A 20,921-nucleotide genomic window follows, 5' to 3' on the forward strand; every position below is an offset into this window, starting at 1 on the left:
CTATAATGTCTCAGGGAGTACTCCCAGACTAAGGAAGTGCTATCGGCGGGAAACTCAAACAATTATGTAACTATTTTCATCGAATCAGCTAAGCTCCAATCCAATGCGTCTGTGTAAGACCCTAGTTTACAGAAAGGATATGTGGTTATAGTAACTTGTCTTAATCCCGTTCTACTATCTACAACAATTATTCTGCCAGACTGGTCTCGTACCCAGACATGCAAAATGCCAAACCAACAAGCAATATTATGTAAACCTCAGAAGCAAGAAAAACTTACCTAATTAGTATGATTTATAACCAGCCATAAACGTTAAGCATTTCCAAATATACTCCTATACAGCTACGGGGATCGTGAGGGGTGTAACATTGCCTATCAATATAAGGTTTCCTCGGTCTTTAGGTCGCAGAATTCACATAAAAAAACTGCCAAAGAAAAGAGTTTCAAAACAAGAGCCCCCCAGGAAAGGAATTAAATTGACGTAGCTTGACCCCGCTTGTCAATTATAATTGCCACCAATATGACGTCTACTCAACACACAAAATACCACACACCTATCATGTTAAAGTCTCGTCAAGGTATCGGTACACCGGGCTCATGCGACTTTGCCAACAGCTAGATTTTGTCTCACCCAGGTTCTTTTACTACTTTTTATGCACGGGGATTGTAGTGTCAAAGACATCATCAGGTTATTTGTTTCATTACCAATACACCTAAAAAGGAGCCAAGGCTATACACATGAATGTTCCATTTTTGTTTCCCTTAAATTTCCCTTTTAACATTATTATACCTCCCATTACCATTCCGTTACAATTGAAAAATCAAAACCGCTAGCTAGCAAGAGTATAAAAAAAATCATATTATGCGCCGGAAGGAGTGACCGTGATCGAAGAACGCTTTTGCCAAGCCCAGAAATGCATGAACAGGGGTATAAGGAGTGTGGTCGTGTCTCGTAGCCATTTGGCCATGCCAAAGAGTTAAGCAAAAAAATAGTACGAAAAAATCGAGTCCGATTAACGACTCAAATAATACTTATGAATTGGATTAGGAATTATCCCCGTCTAAAAAGGAGACAGAGGGGAGGTGAGAAAAAGCAATCAAGGATATTATCAACTCGATCAGAAGAGGGCTACCAAAGCGATAGCGATAGCAGCAAAGGCTCCCGGGGCACTGGAAAGCTTGTTTGCGGCACCAGTATAGGCTGGTGGAGGGGTGTAAGTAACGGATGGTGCAATGTATGTAGGGGTGGTTGTAGGAGTAGTCTCCTGTGGGACTGGGTATGGAGATGGTTGAGTGACGGTGTATGGAACCGGAGATGGGTATGGCTTTTCCTCAATCACGGTCTTAACGGCAGTCTCAACACTAGTGACAGTGTATCCACGAACGTCGGTATAGGTGACTGGTTTCTCCTCAGTGACAGTCTTGTAGATTTTCTCATAGACTGGGTATGGAGACGGCTGGACGACCGTGTGGACCTTTGTTTCGTAGACCGGGTAAGGGGACTGCTCAACGACGGTGTGGACTTTGGTGTGGTAGACTGGGTAGGCAGATGACTCGGTAATCGTGTGGACCTTAGTCTCGACGTCGGTGACGGTATAACCGCGAACGTCAGTGTAAGTAACAGGAGTGACCTCGGTGATAGTCTTGCAGATAGTCTGATAGTTGGTGATGGTGTCGACCTCGGTAACAGTCTTGTAGATCTTTTCGTAGTCGGTGACCGTAGCGGTGTAGACCTCCTCAACAGTGATGTATGCTATACTTTCAGTCAGCACCGTACTATTCTATATTGAAAACGAAAAAGGTGTGTCTTACCAGTCTTGTGGATGTATTTAGTCTCGCCCTCAATCTCTGTGATGTAGTGGGTTGCTCCTGGAAGGGTGATGGTCTGAACCTCGTACTTCTTCTTCCAGATTGTGGTGGGGACGTATTCGGTCTGAACACCATAGACGTTGGAGTAGATAGTTGTTCTAGAAGTTTGTTAGCTTTTGCTTTGGATCACATTGTAGTATTACGAGGATTAAGGACTTACGGGACTGGGACCTCGGTGGTGATAGTCTTGACAACGTTGTTATAGTCAGTGGTGGTGATGGTCTTGGTTTCGTAGCAGGTGGTAGTGACGGGCTGGTAGAGAGTAGTGGTCCTGTACTTCTTGATGTAGACAGTTGTAGGAACAATTTGGGTCTCAGTGCAAGTAACAGTGGCGCCACCTTCAGTGATAGTCTTAACTTCGCCAGCTTCAGTGATAGTCTTAACTTCACCAGCTTCAGTGATGGTCTTGACTTCACCAGCCTCAGTTATTGTCTTAGTCTTCTTCTTGTAGATTGTCTGAGTTGGGCCCTCAATTGAAATTGTCTCAGTACCACCTGGGAGAGTGATAGTTTCTCCGGGAAGTTTGACAGTCTCAGTCTCTCCTGGAAGGGTAACAGTTTCTCCTGGGAGCTTGACGGTCTCGGTAGCTCCCGGGAGGGTGACGGTCTCCTCGATTGTTTCCGTGTTCACAACTGTCTCTGTGTTAACAACGGTTTCAGTCGGCCCAACAACAGTTTCCGTGGGTCCGACGACAGTCTCTGTTGGTCCAACAATAGTCTCAGTATTGACGATAGTCTCAGTATTGACAATAGTCTCAGTGTTGACGAGGGTCTCGGTGTTGACAATAGTCTCGGTATCAACGACGGTCTCCGTAGGTCCCGGGACCTGGACGGTCTCAGTGTTTGTGGCAGTATGGGTGACAGTGCCTTCGATTTTGAACTCCAGTTAGCATTCATTGATTTGTAGGTCGAGTGGCGTAACGAAGATAACTTACAGTAGGAAACCGAAATTGAGGTAGAGATATATGTCTCAGTGATAGTCGTCGGTTGTCCCTCAACGGTCTTAGTATAACAGCTTGTAGTGGTAACCGTCACTGTGTGGTAATACTATATATAATCGATTAGAACCATCCATTGAAACAGTATGATAGGTGTATAGAACTATACGAACCGGCGTAACCTCAGTGATAGTTACGGTCTTAGGGTGAGTAGCAGACACGTAACCAGCAAGCACCGGGATGACCCAAAGGCATCGAGCAAAAGAGGAAATGGAAACCATATTCGCAAATTCGTAGATTGTAAGAAGTCTCTATAACGAATCTAGAGTCCTCAATATTGGGGAGTTGAGCGAACGGTGGACGTTTCTGAACGAGGCGAAACGTGCTTTGCTTGATGAAGAGCGAATGATAGATATCAACCGTATTATATTGATCTTCTTCCTCTCAGAAGTCTGACTAGCACAAACGAATGGCAAGTCAATTGAGTGTGGGAATGGGGTGAGGAGTAAGGGAGGAGAGACTTGTTTAAGTTGTAGCAAGATGTATCGTATTATATATCGATACAACCTTGGGAATCTATTCCTGAAAAAAATGAGAGAGGTTGTGAGCTCTACCAAACCTCTCCTTCCCTGTTCCCTTACCTTGTCCATCCCGCTAGTATTTTTTTTTATTTTTTTTATTTTTTTTTATTTTTTTTTATTTTTTTGTTTGGGGACAATTTAGTGATCGATACCAAGGTGGTGTTCCGTGGGGACCACCGATTGCCCTTGCAATACACAAGCTCGCTCCACAGAACAAAGTCCATATGGGCTGGGAGAATCATCCTCGTGGACATGGGTGTGTGGATTGACATGGCTACCTCCGTGTGACAGCTTCGTAGGGACAATATTTCCATAAAAATCACAGAATCGACACACCCAAAAATGCGAGAGGTTGTATCCGTTGGCGATGTTTGGGGGTGCGGGAGAGCCGGCCAAATGCAATGTTCTGTGACAAAGGATCGGCTACAGAGCTACTCCAGAGTCGATGGTTGCCCAAGCACAACATTGTTGGAAAAGCAATTGCTGCACGTGCAGGGTACAAGGGTCTTTAACCCCACTTGGATGTCTTTCTTGAACCTCATTCAGCCCTCTTTTCTTCTTTTTGCCTTTGATCGGAGCTTTGCATTACAAAATTTGAGGGCTCCCGCGCCCGCTTACATAGTGCTGTCTACTTACATGGTATGTAGATACAAGGGTGAGCGATTGACGTGACAGCGTCGTCGCCGTCGTATCGCGGTAATGGGGAATTGTCGCTCAAAGGACATCAGAGGGAAAGAAATGCGATATCCAGTACAAACTTACTCTGTAACTCTTCCAGACCCGTGTCATGCCTCTCTTCAAAAAAAAACATGCACGGGACGACTCGCAAACAAGTCGAACGCAAACAATTCAGTAGATGTAAACGTAAGTACTTACATACATTCATACATAAGTACATACATACAAGTACATGTTAATTTTTGCTTGGTGTATGTACATACATGTATGAACCACTCTGTTAGTGCTAATCATGGTCTCTTTGCTTCTTTGTCTCAATGCATCGATGATGTGGTAGCCGTGCATACGGTAACATGGGTCCGTTTGCCAATAGAGAAACTCTGTACCTGGTGTGACTATAATTGGCATCGATTCTCTTGGTACATTCACGATGCGAAAGACGCACTAAAAACCGGGAGGTTGACAAGGGACATGGCCTGGTCGACTGGTCGTACAGTAGGTCCTATTGATTTCCGTAAGGTCTTGGGGACACAACAGCCACTCAAACCGCAGACCGCCACGAAGTCATTTACAGGGCAAAAACTGCACCAGCCCATCTTTTACCCTCTTTGAACTTTTTTTTTTTTTTCTCTCTACACGACATGGTCTACGGATCGGAAGAATGACCGGTCTGAGACCTCAATCAACTGGCAACCTAGAACCCAGAACTTGGAACTGGAACTAACTATCGGAACTGAACTAAGGAAAAAGAAGGATGTTGGTGTCTCTCCGGATATCCATGTTGAGAGCACCACCACGACATCATGATATGACCATGAACGTCTGTGATACTGTTGAGTCGCTAACATCGTCGTCCAAAAACATGGCACCACCCCTCCTTCCAATTTCCCATGCACGTACGATGTGTTGATATTGCCGGGGTTCTTCCATGGCATCGATCAAACGATCGGTACCGTCTTTCCGAACCCGAAGTGTTACGCCTCCCTTGCTTTGTTTTCATAAGAGCTTCGGGATCGATCGCGTTTCTTTGAAAGCGACTGACATGTTGATGCAAGTACGCCAGCGGTACAGAAACAAAGAAAATTCTGCCGACCGCGACTTAAATTCGCATTGAAGGGAATCAGAAACATATCTTGCATTTGCCGTCCACTTGTAGTAAACTGATTGATTCTATTCGAACTAATAAGGATCTTGCAGCAAGCTTCGAGCGCCACGGCCAATTGCTAACGGTTTCTAACGTTTGCCAGCACAAAGATACCCCACTGGGGCTTTTTCCCGCCCGGACTTTGCTTCAATATGGCTGGTTTGAAGCTCCTCGGTAGATGTCATTTGCATTGGCGGGTTGCTTCAGAAAGCGAATTTGCCGTGGGGCGCGGGCACTTTGTGGGTAGAACCAAAAAGCATCTTTTTTTTCGCTGCATGATGCAATGGCTGCAATGACACTTCTATCTTTTGGACATCGCCCTATCAAAGCCCACGGATCTCAGAGCATTAGCAGGAACGCGGGTAGGGAGGTGCATGCTTGGCAAGGTAACCTTAGACTCTAGGCATGCACGGAAGACAGAATTTCTTTCTGGGGCCATGCAAAATGCAAAAACACTTATCTCCATCAAGAGTCTATCGACAGAGGAGCCCCGGGCGATAGCATTGGTCTAACAAAGCTGCAAGGTTGTCTGACCTTTTAGTCTTTTTGTTTCTTTTTTAATCTCAGGCTTTCACTATTACTTAGACCATACATATGGGAGGCATCAAAAAAATTTTCTTGTTTTGGCTGGCTTGAGACCTCCCACTAAGTCCCTCGAGCTCTGGAATACTTTATTTTTGGGTTTTACCGCGGCCGAACTAGCCATTTTACTCATCGACGTGATTCCTGTTGTTATCTCCTACGGATCTAGTTCCTCAATGAGAAAAAATGGGTTTCCAACAAGAGGTCACTACTGATTCTTTGAGCCGAAAGAAGATGAAGGTCACCCGAGAAGGTAGACACCCTGACCCTTGTACTATGCTTCTCAGCGAAGGCTGAAAATGGGATGTCCATTGGCTAGCTGCCGGCCTGAGGGAGTTATGCAAAAAGGCATCACACAGATTCTATTTCTAAGCGAGGTCTGTGAGCCTCTGTATAGTCGTTCACATATTTACATCATTATGAGGAGATTATATCTGGGGACGGGAAGTTCGGTTCAAGGCGTGCGCCGATGGGAAGCACTGTGGATATACATTTTGGGATCTGTGTTTTTAATTAAACATATGACTTGGCGTCCTTCGAGGTAGCAATTAACGGCATGCAGTTCCTTCTCGCAACTTCCAGCAGCTATGGATAAAGCACAGATGTACCCGTTTTAGTCAAAACCTTCACCCATATCGACGGTGATCTCATGTGGGGTTGCAAGGCCCAGCCCTCGGCCGGGTTGCAGCTCTACACATCATGACTGTAGCTGTTGGGTACCATAGTGTTTGACTAATATAGGCGCTGGTCCGAACATTTGAACCGCATTGGTTGAAATACAGAGTGCTACCACGGAATATTATAATTATTTTTACCTTCTAACGTTATAACTCATGATCTGTGCTCCACAATAGTGTCTTTGCGAACAAACACGAGGTCTTTGTGGCAAACAAGGGTTTTTGGCAAAATGCTAGCACGATCGTAAGAGCAAGCCATATGGCGCCATTAGGATCGCACCTCCCACGCACGAACACAAAAAATCCAACATGTTGGGAGTTGGTCTGCTCGGGACACAATATAACTTTAGCTAGCTATCGATTAAGCAAGGCACCGCCGTTCGAGAATGGCCCTGACATGGAAGCTGAACTGGTCCATCAACAGGAACACCAACATTCCTATGCATGCAGTCGACACAGGGTCGTTTTTAGGCTTCACTTCACCTCTAGTTACGCCCTGGTATGAACATGTAACTATCAACTTTGTTGTCCTCCTTTACTGTTTGTTACAACCTCGCGGCCTCGAGTCGGGTTTTCTGCCATATAAATTCAGCCACCTAGTACCTGACACCGAATAAAATTACTTAAAATCCTATCTTCTCATGATTAATTAATATAGCAGTTTCTATTATTAATGACAAAGGTCCATCACTCGGGTTCTAGATGTGTCGTTCTGCGATTCGGCCCCATCGATCTAGCTAGCTTCATCTACTCCAAAAAGATGAAGAGCTCCTTAGAAGTCGTGTATCAACGAAATCCTATCCCTTGATATTTGCGCGACAGCTCAGCGCAAGATTGTATGTATGGACAATTCAAGGAAAAAGAGGAGTGGACAGCGCAATTCGTCCATTGGACAATTCGAGCTGCCGTGGGAAGATCCTTTCCGCTCATATGCTTATAGCCCCTGCGCGACAGACTAAAATATTTCGAAAATGAGAGTGTCTTAATCCAGGCTCAAAAATGAGTACATATTTTCAATCAAAAGTCAGAAATGCACTCATGATCGGTCTGTCCCCTTGCAGGTGAACCCTCGCTACATTCCTCTCAAATATATATCAACGGCTTTTTGAGCTTGCTCTTGTGCCCTATTTCCCGGCTAGTCCGGAATCGGATTTCTGGTAGTCACTCATTTAAATATTTACGTATGTAGAATCGACCCGGAACAGGCGCCACACATAAGGGCTCCCTTGGGATATGATACCCACACGTCATATTTTATCCTTTAAAGCTTTGCATGCCGGCTTACTCCGTACAGCACCTCGACTTCTGTCGCCAACCTATTCAGACTAAAATCGAGGGTTTATATTGAAAAACGGAATTCGTGAGGGTCAGTGTGTTCGCGGGCCATGCGCATGCTTCGACGTCCTCTCAATATTCTAGAGGACCCAAGATGATAACAATGATTGACCCAGCTCCTTTAACTTTATTAATGTTGAGAAATTAAGGACTCTTGAATATGAAGCGTAAGTTCCCCAACTAAAACCTTTCGTCATCTATATACAATCCATCTTAAATTACTGCACCGAGTTTCCTTCATCACAACTCCGAATACTTCTTAAATTCCGCCAGATTGATCAGCCCTAAGGTCCAGAATCGCGACATTGGGAAATATTAATAAAGTTGTTACGGCCCTCGTGCACTTCGTGCTTCCTCTATCACCTAGAATCTTGACGGCCAATCAAATATACATGTTTAAAACTTCAAAATTAGAATATCGTCTCTCCTGGCATTTTTCTCGGTTATACAAGGCTTTTTGGCAGTCTACCGATCAATATGTCGTTGGGGTTGAGTTTTGCAAATTTGATGTTCCTAGTTTAGTTTGAAATATACCCCACGAATGTTGGTCTCGATATCGATAACTAAACGCGCACGCTAATATTAATTAATGCAAGTTGCATCTCATAAAGCTACTCGGTTTGGCGGGCGTATGTCGGAGCAGTCTTCAATTAGCCCCAGGGTTGGTAATGAAAAGAGCGATTAGAGCGTGTCCACACCTATATCAATATATATATATCATAATCTACATATCACTTTGGTATATGTTAATGGAACGATGTAACAAAAGCGAGGCTTCAGATACGTAATATATCGATACATCCAAGTACCAACGATCCTCCACCTTGCGCTTGTTTCATGATCGTTGACTCTCGATCTAATTTTCGCACTCGCAAACCCTGCGTCACGGTTATCCTCCTGTGGTCAATCAAACGTCTACCGGAGATACCACATGCACTGAATTTGTCCACCGGCCACATGTTACCAGAAATACGGTTCTCGGTTCTCGAAGACCTGCAGACATCGGACCTCAAACCTTTCTCACTCTGTTCCAAATATCACTATGAGGTTTCTCTGCCGCCCGCATTTCGTGGTCTGCGACTCTTCCTGGTGTTTATCGGCGGGTTCCAGAATTAAACAACCATTATACATCTTCTATCAAATGTTCGGTGCATCTATAAGCAAAATTATCGACCCTTAGCCTAGTCCCGAATTAATCCAGGCGATACTGAGGCAGAATTAGCCACAGCCTTCCATATATATATATATATATATTTACTTAAGTATATACCCAAGCCCCTGTGCATGTATACAAAGCCCAATATTGTGCGAAGACTGCTCATATATCAAGTTCTCTTCCTTATATCTTTATATTTTTGACAAATTAAATCCTAGTACTGGAAATATCCCAATGTTCCTCTATATACCTATAAATCCACAACATGCAACAGCGTGGTCTCATTGCAATAGCGGCCCCCAGCGTGCATAAAAGACATTGATTCTATCAAACCAATCAAAAAACAATCATGTAACCTTCACTGACCTTTCCACCGGCCACTACTTAGACCTCTATGGTTGATTAGACTCGTGTCTACTTCGGGGACCTTCCCGTCTTTCGATCGCTCAATTCACAGCCTCGCAATTTCCTTCCCTTATTCCGAAGAACTCTGTAACGACCATGTACAACTGTTACCAGCATAATTATATAATCTATAAAATCTCAAGTTACACGTGCACGTGGTATTTAAATTCAAAATGCTTGACATCCATCAGTCCAAGCTACAGGTCGCACCACCGTGAAGTACAGGGCATCAGTGATTTAAGCCAATTCTATAGATCCGGTTCCGAATTCAATCGTCAAAATTTAAGAATTATTTTCCCAAACCTCAGATTTTCAGGGAAACATGAATACCTACTCCTTCATCGACGCAACATCAATCTAGCATCAGCCCTCCACCATTTCCCGAAAGGTCGCCATCACAGTCGAGTATAGCGAGTATATCTACACCGATAGTATCGGTCGCGGTGCATGCGCTTCAACTTTCTCGATGTTCAATTTCAATTCTGAGAACACTCTATATAGCAACTCAGGCACTCTTTACTCGTTTCCTACCAGCCAGCCTCCAAACGTCTAAACCTGCTATTAACATCATACTTCAAACTTATCCAGCGGTAAGAGCTAGAGACCTTTGAATTGCATTTGGCAGACCTACTAATAGGGACGTTGTTATTACTGGCCATATCTAAAGTTGTTTGAGAAGTTTGAAGCATACAAAGATTGCTCGAGTCCCATGGCCGCGGGTCGCACGGGATACGGCTCAACAGGCTACCAAAATACAGATAGCATAGATTTTGTTATTAAGAATTGCATCCAAGGCTGGAATCACATACATCCTGTGGACAGGTGGTTGGACCTCGAATAAATCAATTTCGTGAGCAATAAATCGCGGAGATGGAATGGACCCGGGTCAAACAATGTTGGCAGAGGGAACTCGTGAGGCTATAGAAAGATGAACGGACAATCGTCAATTGTACTGTGATCTAAGAGGAGTCAAACATTGGAATAACTGCTAGGAGGGACGCCTCAATAGTTCAGCGGATGCATTTTGTAGTAGGCTAGCATATATATAGTCAATTATCTAGCTTTTGAAATATCAATATATCAACTATATTCCGGAGGCAGAAATGTTAAAGGCATCTACAGATCTGAGAGGGCCTCAATTTCGCCGGGTTGAGGAGCTATATTTTGCGCGTTGGCGTTTAGCTCAACCTAACCGTATCTTACGTTTTCATTGCCTTCTCGGAACCAGTCATCCGCTCTCATCTCTTCCTTCGACGCATAGTTCACAATCGTGCTTTTTGTCTTCGAATATGCATAGTATGCGTCAATTCCATTCTCGCTCCCCACACCGCTAGGACCTTTTGTACCTCCCCACGGGCTACTAGGGTCGTTCCTATGATGAGTATTAATCCACACAATCCCGGAGTCAATCTCCTCTGAAACCCTAAAAGCCTGACTTAGGTCCTTAGTCCATATCGCAGCACCGAGTCCGAAATCGCTATCATTTGCAAGGTGAATAGCTTCTTGTTCATCGTTGAAGCCCACTACCACTATGACGGGCCCGAATGCTTCTTTCGTCCAGATTTGGGTTGATAAGATTGTGGCATCACCGGTAACTGGGTTCTGCGTGATCTGAGTGCCAGGAGAGATAAGGATTGTAGGCGGGTAGAAGTATCCGTTGTCGTAACTAAACCCGTCGAGTGGGCTTTTGCCATGCATCCTTTCACCTCCAATAACTGCATGTGCTTTCCCACTGTCAATGGCCTCATTCACAAGTTTCGAGACGTTTGTCAATTGGCTAGAGGAAATGAGTGGACCCATCATCGATTCTGGATTTTTAGGGTCTCCCATCCGTTTCATTATTGATGTCGCCTTTTCAACGAGAGAGGTATTAAAATTCTCTAGTATACTGTTTTCAACAACAATCCTCGTAGCTGCTACGCAAGTCTGTCCACTTGCAACAAATGCCCCAAACGCAACCCCATTTACCGCTGCCGTGATATCAGCCTTCTCAAATACTATGACGGGTGCCTTGCCTCCCAGTTCAGCAGTATACTTCGCTAGATTGCCCCCGACAATCTCACCTATTCTTTTTCCGGCTTCCGTTCCGCCCGTAACGTCAACTTTACGAACCAATGGGTGGGAGACAAGCGCTTTTCCGGTGATGGGACCGTATCCCGGAAGAACGGAGAAGACACCATTTGGAAGACCTGCTTCCTTCAAGACCCTCCCAAGGAGTAAAGAAGTTAATGGCGTAAGCTCACTAGGTTTTAGGATGACAGAATTGCCTGCAGCTAAAGCCGGGGCGAGTTTCTTAACAGCGATGAGAAGTGGATGATTGAATGGTGTAATCTGGACGACCACCCCTAGGGGCTTTCTATCAATCCAATTATGTAGTTTGCCCGAAGTTGGCAGCACGGACCGTTCTTCAGTACGGAGTAGAGCGGCATAGTATTTAAACCAACGAACAAGAGACGGAACTTGAGCATTCATTTCCCGAATCACGCGGCCGGTTTGGCGGACTTCAATTGGGATAAGTTCCGGTAGGCTTTTCGTAAGAAGCTCGGCTGCTTTTTCGAGGACATCGGCACGTTCATGGCGAGACTTGTGGGACCAGACACCAGACCGGAAAGAATCATGGGCCGCCTGGACCGTATCAGAGACGTCCGCGAGGGAAGCAGAATGGCATCTACCCTCCAGTCACATTAACGCTTGTATAAACGGGAAAGAAAAAAAAGCGCAACAGATTGGAGTGTAACTGACTGTGCAAATATTTCCCCTGTGGAAGGGTCTTCGACCGGAATACTATTTTAATTTTGATGGTAGTGGGGTTAGATTGCGGTATTCGTGAAGATTGATAAAGGTGAGATAACTCACATATCCCCTCTTCCATCTACCATCTCACCACCAACCCACATCCTATAAATTGATTCGGAGGCCATGATGATCAGGAAGAGGCTCGCTCACGCTGAAACAGTGAGAATTCTGTGGTCGGCAAGTCCGGCAATCAGAATGCCATGTATGTAGTCTCAAGACTAAGATATAGCTGTGGGATAGATATCAATTAATTGCAATTGTAGTTTGATATCGACAGACGCTAGTTACTGTCTAGAAGGAGGATGCCGCTTGTGTGGCGGTCGCCAGACGGCCGACTCCGCGCTCCGATGGGCCGTCATGAGTGCTACCTATCATCGCTGCCCCGTCACTGTGCCGTTTTTCACGTGTTTATTATAATCCTTTTAATAGTGTTGAATGTTCAGGGTCTTTTGCGGATCTTGGTCGATCTAGAAGGTCGCTGTCGGGGTGACAGGGGTGATTCGCTGTTATCGCACCGCCTAGTTATAATTAACCTTATCTCGGTTTTCTGTGTGACATCAACTTCACCTTGAACCTCAACGACATCAACCAGCAACGTCAACCGTTAACTTCCTGCGATACACCGATACGGATCCATACATTCAACACGCGTAGCCACCTCAAGTACCGAGAATGACGTGCAAAAGCCATGCCGCTCGGGCACGCGATGCCAAATTCTTGACCGTCTTCGACAAACCCGTCGATGTATCTATCTTGTCGCCACAAGAACTTTGAGCACATATACTTACCTGAAGTAAGTCTGATCAGGAGAATTTCTTTGGCATAGCAAGCATTAGTTATGATTGTTGTCTCCCTCTGAATCCAGGCCCAAGTGGCCTTATAGGAATTCGAACATATAGCCTGAGAAAATTAAATTATTCTACTACTAGTTGCTTTCACTAAAACCTTATCTATAACGCCAGTCGGTACTTGATTTACTGCCGGCCCGAAGGTTTCGAGATGTTCCAACTTTGCAAAATATGGTTTGCTATAATAGAGACTAGGGAAAACAAGCCTGGGCTTTATGGATCTGCAAAAATTTTTAGGATAGAGAGCCTCCGCAGGTTATATGACCAATCCTTCCTGAATACCAACTTAAGCACCCTTCCCTCAAGAGCGCCTGGGTTTGAGGCTGCTTAAATACTTACTCCTCCTATTTTCCATATTTCGTGTGCACGGACTGCTGACCCGCCGCAGCGTCAACAGTCGGTGAATGTCAGGATGGATCGGTATAGCTGCGCAGCCGCTTACAATTAGCCATTCTAGATCTATGCGATGGGTTATATGCATAGTATATAAGTATATATCCTGCTCGGAACAACCAAACACCAAACAGCCAGCTTGCTTAGCTAAATGATTGTACCGAAATTTCGAACACTTAGACTGGGACGATTTGCAAAGGCACAGCGGTCTACAGACACCCCATCGCCCGTCTACGAATTGTCCTCGCCCGACGGGAAGTCTTATCCGAGGAATCCGCAAGATGCAGGGAGAACAATTCATCCCGCCCGGTATAATACCTTTGATTCAACGAATTCAAGCACAGAACAACCATTTGTAGTCTTAGCTCTATGGAACAGGGTAGTAAGATGCTCTGCACCTTAGTATTTAATTAATTAAATTGCAATTATATGCAGGAATCAAGCCAGCTATCACAATTTGTGAAACCCAACCCTCATAGTTTGAAGTTTATTATAATTACCTATATAGCTAGGCTTTTAAAAGGATTCTAGGAGAGCCTGCAGACTATACATAAGGTACCTTAAGCCTTGCTGTAACTCGCTCAACTCCAACCCTAACCGGATCGTACTTGTATTAGAAATATCACGTGCACGTCGACCTAGTTTATTAGCCGGAAATATTGCAGCCCCGACCATAGATCACCTTTTCAAATTACTTACAAAACGTACTGGACTATTGGGGTGGGCCGCACGATCAATCTCCGGGAAACTGGATCCCGTAGCTCTCTCTCAACATATATAGAGTCAGGATCCGATCTCAGGGCCCACAAACCAAGGAAAACCCGTAATACCTACCAGTAGAGTCACCTTATTTCTGGGTCTAGACGTCTTATGTAAGACCTTAAAATGCCCTGTCAAGATCAAGACCGGCATGCGCAGACAACTCGGTGCATGGTCTGGTTAGCCAACAATGAGCCCGATTTAGCACCGAAAGCAATGTCTAAAATTTACGATGTTATTCAAGGGAGAGCAATCCGTCATTATATCCCTCCAGCAAAGTCGCGCAGAGCTATAGGAACTTTAGCAATGATCGGCAGAATTCACAGCGCCAACGAAACATATGAGCTGGGGTCTTGATAATCTCTTTACAATCCATTGATCGAGCGCTCGAGCGATGAGAATGACGTGAGGTTGGAATTCGATATATATTCGAGGGCGCGGGTCAGTCGCAAGTCAGGGATATGTATATATATATATCGATATCCTTGGGATGAGCGCATGGGCTCTTCGCAAATGTCCCGAACGCTGAGAAGGCTGCGAGAAATTAATATATACGGGATCAACACCATGTCCCTACGACAGACAGACGGCATGACGTGCATCATCACGGTTGATTTCGGAGTCAGGTCGCGGAATAGTTATTCTGATCTCTCTTCTATTAATTCTATACAAACGCAGAAGTTCATGCTGTAAGACGGGAATTTTGTCGGGTTTCCTAACATCCCTAGCTGTTTACCGCCTTCGATTCGGATTCGTTTTTCGATATCAAATTGAATCAATATCCGACCGACGTCCGAGAGCTCCCACCAGAATTCGAAGTAACCGATACTAAAACACTGAACTTTACCCAACATTCAGAAAGAACTCCGGAATCTCATCTCATACGTATCTGGGATGCCGTGCAAAAGCTACCATAGCGACATCATGCATCTTATGGGTGACGAATACACCTATCTCATCTTTAGCTTCCGTTCGAGACCTATCTCAACACGCTGGGACCAACTGGTGAATGACCACCAACGGGAAGCCGACACCTCTGATGCATCCACAGCACTCGCCCCAGCTGCAGCCAGCAAATCCTTCCCGCTAATAAACCGTATTCGCGAGCAGTCGAGACCTACTTCTCCAAAACAGAGTTTCTGGAAACGATTCTCAATTTCACGGTTATAAACCCTTTCGACTCATTTTCTGGATCCGTTAACGTTCCGGCTTGTAAATCCGGAATATGCCCTGCAAAGGAGGTTACAGAGTCAACGTAATCCTCTACTTCATGGAAACGGAAGTTTCCCCCGAACTTTCCGAGCTCTCGCCAGCCCAGATATCAAATCGGTGGGACAAAGTCTTTTATGCCTACTACGTCCGACCAAATATTCGTCTGGCAAGCTATCTGTCCAAGCGAACCCCGCACTCTCTTCTTGAGAGAATCCAACACCAGAACCTATAAAACAGACCGGCCTTTGGGGATAACTAGTCTTGTATTAAAACGCTTCGGCACACTGGGGATAACATGGTCTGTGCAAACACCTACTACCTAAGAGGGAGCCAACAGACAGTGTTTGTCCTTACATTCTCCGACACTGCTCCGGCAAGGAAAATATCTAGAGCGTGGAATTTACACCATTGGTTTCATTGCCTCCAGCTCAAGCACACAAAGCCACCTCGATCGCGGGCTCAGCAAGCAGAAGCAGATGGTGAAGTATCTTTGATAAACAAGATCCAGGCCCAGGGTAAATCTACCGGCTCGTAGTAAATTCTCTCATTGATATTCTTCCTGTTTATATCGCAACCTTTCCTGCTTTGAATATGTATTTGGCGTTCTACTGTATTATTTTTAACCTGTTTTCATCTCGTTTTCCTTGTTGCCACAGGGTGTAGGTCCATAATAGTGACCAATGCTTAAGCTAGTTATTTATTGCATGTCAACTCTATGACAAAATCCAAAACCTATGATCCTCTTCCAAGTATAGTAATGACCAATTCCATGCCGTGAACCGAAAGAATTACTGATGTCATTTTATCTACCTCGGAATCGTTATCTCACCACAATCAAAGTCGATTAATCAAAATCCGCTTCTGTATGGATATATTACCTGGGGCGATAGCTGCCCATCACTCCATCGAAGCACCACCCCTTTTCAGACCACAAACGTACGATTGAAACCTGCACAAAGGTCTAAGTTAATACTACATGTAACACGCGAAGACTACAATTCGGCTGGCAACTTGGCTTCCAAATGCCTCTATTCCAGCTTTCCACCGACCTCATGAAAGTGGTATCTATTCAACAATTCGCCATACTTCGCCGCCCCTGGTGATACCGTCCCAGACTAGTGATACCGGGTTTGAACAGCTACCAAGCGAATTAAAGACGGAGACCCGATGCAGTGTTTCCTTCGTCTTCGCGAAGCGCGACGATAAATTCAGAATCCACAGGTTTCACCACCCAAAAACCCCCGTCCCTTGTCCACGGAACACTATGTGAAGACAAAATGGCACCAAAGATGCTCAGGGTCGTCAATATAGAATAAACGAAACTAGAATTTTCTAACCCTACAACCGATCCTCCTCCCACACGATTAGTCGGCTACGATCTGATTAGAGTGCATGTCGGATAGATGCCAATGCACTAAACCGAAGTCAAAGAATGCTTGATCAAGCAATTACAGCTGGGGCTATAGAGAAGCTGTGTGTATTAGAATGTATTTGGGTGGCCTCCTTATCAGGACCCGATCATATCTGATACGCGGGGATACAGATATATTACTACCGGAACGCTACGAACTGGACCATAGCTGCACAAAGATTTAGATCACAACAGGAATATCGATCCTCCAGCAAAATCGTGGATCAAAACGCTCTAAAAGTAACGTGTACCCAAGCACCACGGCCTCAAACAAAACAAAACTCGTAACTGGAATAAAGGCTACTCAAAACAGCAACACCTCAACTTCTAGCTAGGAAGCTCCAAAACATAGCTGCATTATGCTTCTGCATCATATACGTGGCATTACATAATTCGGATCGATATATCAAAAACGGAATATCTCTTCAACCGGACTAGAACCATCGAAACAGGGGCTTCCCCAGAAAAGGGCTCTAACCAACATCCAGGTGGATCGATAGACCCTAAGCCGCATCTTTCATCGACGCAAGGAAGAACTATGCCTTGTGGAGGGATATTTCGTCACAACATCCTAGAAGATATCTTCAAGTATGAAGAATAAAGACCGCAATATATTGCAATACTTCTCTATCTATCCATCTCATGTTGCTCAGCCGGATGCGACTTTAAAAGGCCGGTTTCGAGGGGTTGAAGGCCCATGGCAGTTCCAACATTTCATCACTGCAGCGGATCCGGATCGCAAACAGCAACCCCTAGGCCATATGCACAACCCAAAGGCCTCGTAGACATCGAACCGCCTTATCCTAGTCAATCTGCGAATGGACATGGAAGATACAACCTCGTCCGAAGTTAATCTCGGCCGGTGCCCCACAGCTGTACAGATCCAAACGGGTCGTCAACGGTTGTATCAGTACAAAACACCGCACACAAGGGACTTCAGAAGCAAGACAATTTGTCAAATTTTATTTTTCATTCAACCCTTTACCCCTTGGACCTGTTCTTCTACGCCTTTTGGCTGGAACTCACATGCGATATTTCCGTACAATTGCAACACTTCTGAATTCATCCGAAATGGGCATGTAAACTTACAAGCCTTTGTTGCAAGAAAAATTTTCTCAAAAACGCCAGAACCGACGAAAGAGCATGGAGTCCTTAACAAGACGGTATTTTATACCAGACAGGATGCCCCACCGGCCATGGCTTTTGCGGCAGGATGGGACTGTTTTTGAGAAAAACACCGCAAGATGACTTGAATTGCACAAGTGTGAAGCCCAAGAAATAACGGTTGACAAGGGACGAGTGGAATACCCTTGATGTAAAATGTTCCAGCACAGACCGTCGACCTAAAAGATGACCACACAAGGAAAGTTCAAACTTCTAGAAAAGAGTAGTGGCGTGACACATATTAATGCTTGGGAAAATATTTAAGTATCTGTAAATTTACAAATTGTTATTTTTCTTTCTTTCAAAAGTATCCCCAAAGGCTCTAAAGAAACCCCCCTAAAAAGAAAGCGTTCTTGGTTAATTTTTTATATTTCCAAAAATTTTCTTTTCCGTTTGCCCCCCAAAAAAGCCGACGCCGAACGTCAAACGCAACTCGAAGAAATTCCGGCCGGAAAAATGACATGTGCAAAAGCCTACCACAATATCGCAATGAATTGCATGACCAGCATATACACAAACGCCGATGCAAAAGTTCCGCCCAAGGAGGTTGCCGAAACATGGAACTGCTTCGTCAAAGAACACCGTTGTGCAATTTCGAGGCGAGATTGGAAGGCCTTTGTCGACCTTCGGGCTAGAGAATCACACGCAGACGGGATCCCGCTACTAGAACGGATCCAGGCCAGCCAAAGACACTGAATAGGGAAGGGTTTCTTTTGAAGTCATGACCGAGAATCTCTGAGCCAGATTCTAGGTTACGGGGATCTATTTCATATTCCATTTGCATCTGTTTCATATTTCCTTTTGTATATAGATAGACTGATTCCTCGGGCCTCATCCACCATTCATCCTTCAGGAACATCCTTATACCCGACAGATACCCTGAATATTGGGCCGAAGTAAGGCACCAGAACACAACGTCTCCCAAAATAATGTATATAGCATAGCACCGGCGTACCTTTTTCTGTTAGAAGGATTCGGGTGCATTTGGGAGTTATTACTGGTGTATTGAATAATATTTCTTTGTTTCACTTTTCAAATTTGAACATTCTCTATAATTACCAGTTGTATTATCTTTCGGGATACAACCCACTGAACGGAGTATTGCCACGCAAGATATTAAGCCACGGCCACATGGCCAAGTCCCCACTAGCTGCTGGTGAAGATCAATTTTGTTTCCGACGCCGGGTCGTATGCAACAAAGCTCGCGTGCCTTTTGACCCAAGCAAGTCACTCTGGCATCCTGCAGCCCAAGGTAATTTGGACGTGAGAAGCTATTTTGTGGCATTCACAAATTCACCTTAATGCACCCTTGACTCTTGAAAATGACCTTGAGCGTACCTACAAGCTGTGGGAAAGATCACCGATTAGGTTATCTTCCATAACCCCGAACTTGCCACCCACTCCTATCAGCTGCTTCTTTGTCCTCGTCGTTATCATCTCAGTTTCTTCGTTGACTCTTCTCAAGTTTTTCGAGTTTTCTTATTTAAACCTGGGAATCGGGCACAAGACCACGGATATTGGAACAAGACAAACCTCCTCATCCCATCCAATCAGGATGACTTGCAACGGCCTTCGTGACGCTATCATCATGGAAAGGTCTATTCTTTGGTACGGATCCAACTTTATCCACGAACCCGACAGCAGGGCTATTGGAGATATCTGGCACCATATGACACGTTGGGAGCGCCGTGTGGCGGCAAGAAGAGCAGAATTAGAGGCTTTTCACAAACAACAGGATGGGCTCCAACCTCTCGGTTTTGAACAAACCAGAGCCCCGCTGATCACCAGAATTGAGGAAGCAAACTCAACTTGTGAGCTTCGCCGGCATAACCTAAATATACGGACCGTCTAGTTAGACAGTACCAACGGAATATCTGTGTGGCATCAGCGGCTCAATCTCCTCTTAATTGCGACATATATATATTAATATATTCCCACCAAAACAATGTTTATATACCTCATCCTCCTATAATCGATAGCGTAATATCTATCAGCGCCTCGATATTCTTCAGAGCGACTTTCCCTGACCCACTTCTTAACAGATCAAATGGGGGCAATAGCGCACCGATTCTTGGAGGTTGGATACGGCGTCGCGAAGCATTACCAGGACAATATACTGTCGGATTCAATCAATAAGTCACATATGCATACGCATGTCTGGGGCCGGAGTTGTCTACCAAGCCCGTTTGATTCACATGTCCCAGACTTAGATCTAGATAGTGACTTTATCGCCCGACACCAAATCAATCTTGGGCATTTATTGACGAAGCCGTGCATCAAAACCGGGGTATTCATTGGGTCATACAGCCGCTATCCTCCAACTTGGAGCTAGCGGCCGCCTTTGCATCCTATTTACCTTCTCAACCCAGAATTGGGGGGGCTTCGAGAGCCTCAGAACTGGAGGATATGAACCCGAGAACAGTTATTGCCGCGATTCTGGATGCACTCGGCTTCACGCACTTGCATGAGGGGGAAATATCTATGGTGGTAATTGAGAGTTCATTTCAACCATGGAGGCTAGAATTGTAGTCCCGAGTAGTTTTGAGCATTGACATCGAGCCTAGGGAGTTTGATACCTAGCAATCGTCTTGCTGCAATTTTTAGATCTCCAACTTCAATGGGCCTGCTGCTCGGCTACTTGCCTCATGATGCCCCCATTCAAACACGGCTAACGGGGCGGTGGCGTTCTCATTTTTGGCAATCTCAGCACCAGGATCTCACAAACTTAATGAGTTTCGTTATAGAACTAAGCCATCATGATAGGCTTGCATAGCATCTTCATTCCCTTGTGACCTTTGGCTGCGGAATTCTTACGCCCAGGACTCGTTTGTGTCTTAAAGTTTTGCTCAAGCAACCCTAGGCCGAGCCTTTTTCGAGCGGACCTATGTAAAAGGAAAACTTCCCTCTGTTTCCCCTCTTTTGATGATTCGTCTCAAATAGCTGTATTCGGACCCCCTTCAAAAGCAACTGCTCCA

The 20,921-nt window shown here is 45.0% G+C and overlaps 2 protein-coding genes across 2 annotated transcripts; both read right to left on the minus strand.

Moving 5' to 3' along the window:
• Positions 1-1,117: 1,117 nt before the first annotated feature.
• AOL_s00170g33 (uncharacterized protein) lies at positions 1,118-3,086 on the minus strand (the record flags this gene model as incomplete). Its single annotated transcript, XM_011127662.1, has 5 exons — positions 1,118-1,752; positions 1,812-1,966; positions 2,029-2,734; positions 2,803-2,914; positions 2,979-3,086. 5 exons carry the CDS (start codon positions 3,084-3,086, stop codon positions 1,118-1,120), a joined length of 1,716 nt encoding a protein of 571 aa, XP_011125964.1.
• A 7,465-nt stretch (positions 3,087-10,551) lies between these two features.
• Positions 10,552-12,284, minus strand: AOL_s00170g34 (uncharacterized protein; the record flags this gene model as incomplete). Its single annotated transcript, XM_011127663.1, has 3 exons — positions 10,552-12,031; positions 12,106-12,147; positions 12,220-12,284. The coding sequence occupies 3 exons, from the start codon at positions 12,282-12,284 to the stop codon at positions 10,552-10,554; spliced, it is 1,587 nt and encodes a 528-aa protein (XP_011125965.1).
• Positions 12,285-20,921: the final 8,637 nt, after the last annotated feature.

The sequence above is a fragment of the Orbilia oligospora genome (genome assembly GCF_000225545.1).
Source record: "Orbilia oligospora ATCC 24927 unplaced genomic scaffold scaffold00170, whole genome shotgun sequence".
NCBI lineage: Eukaryota > Fungi > Ascomycota > Orbiliomycetes > Orbiliales > Orbiliaceae > Orbilia > Orbilia oligospora.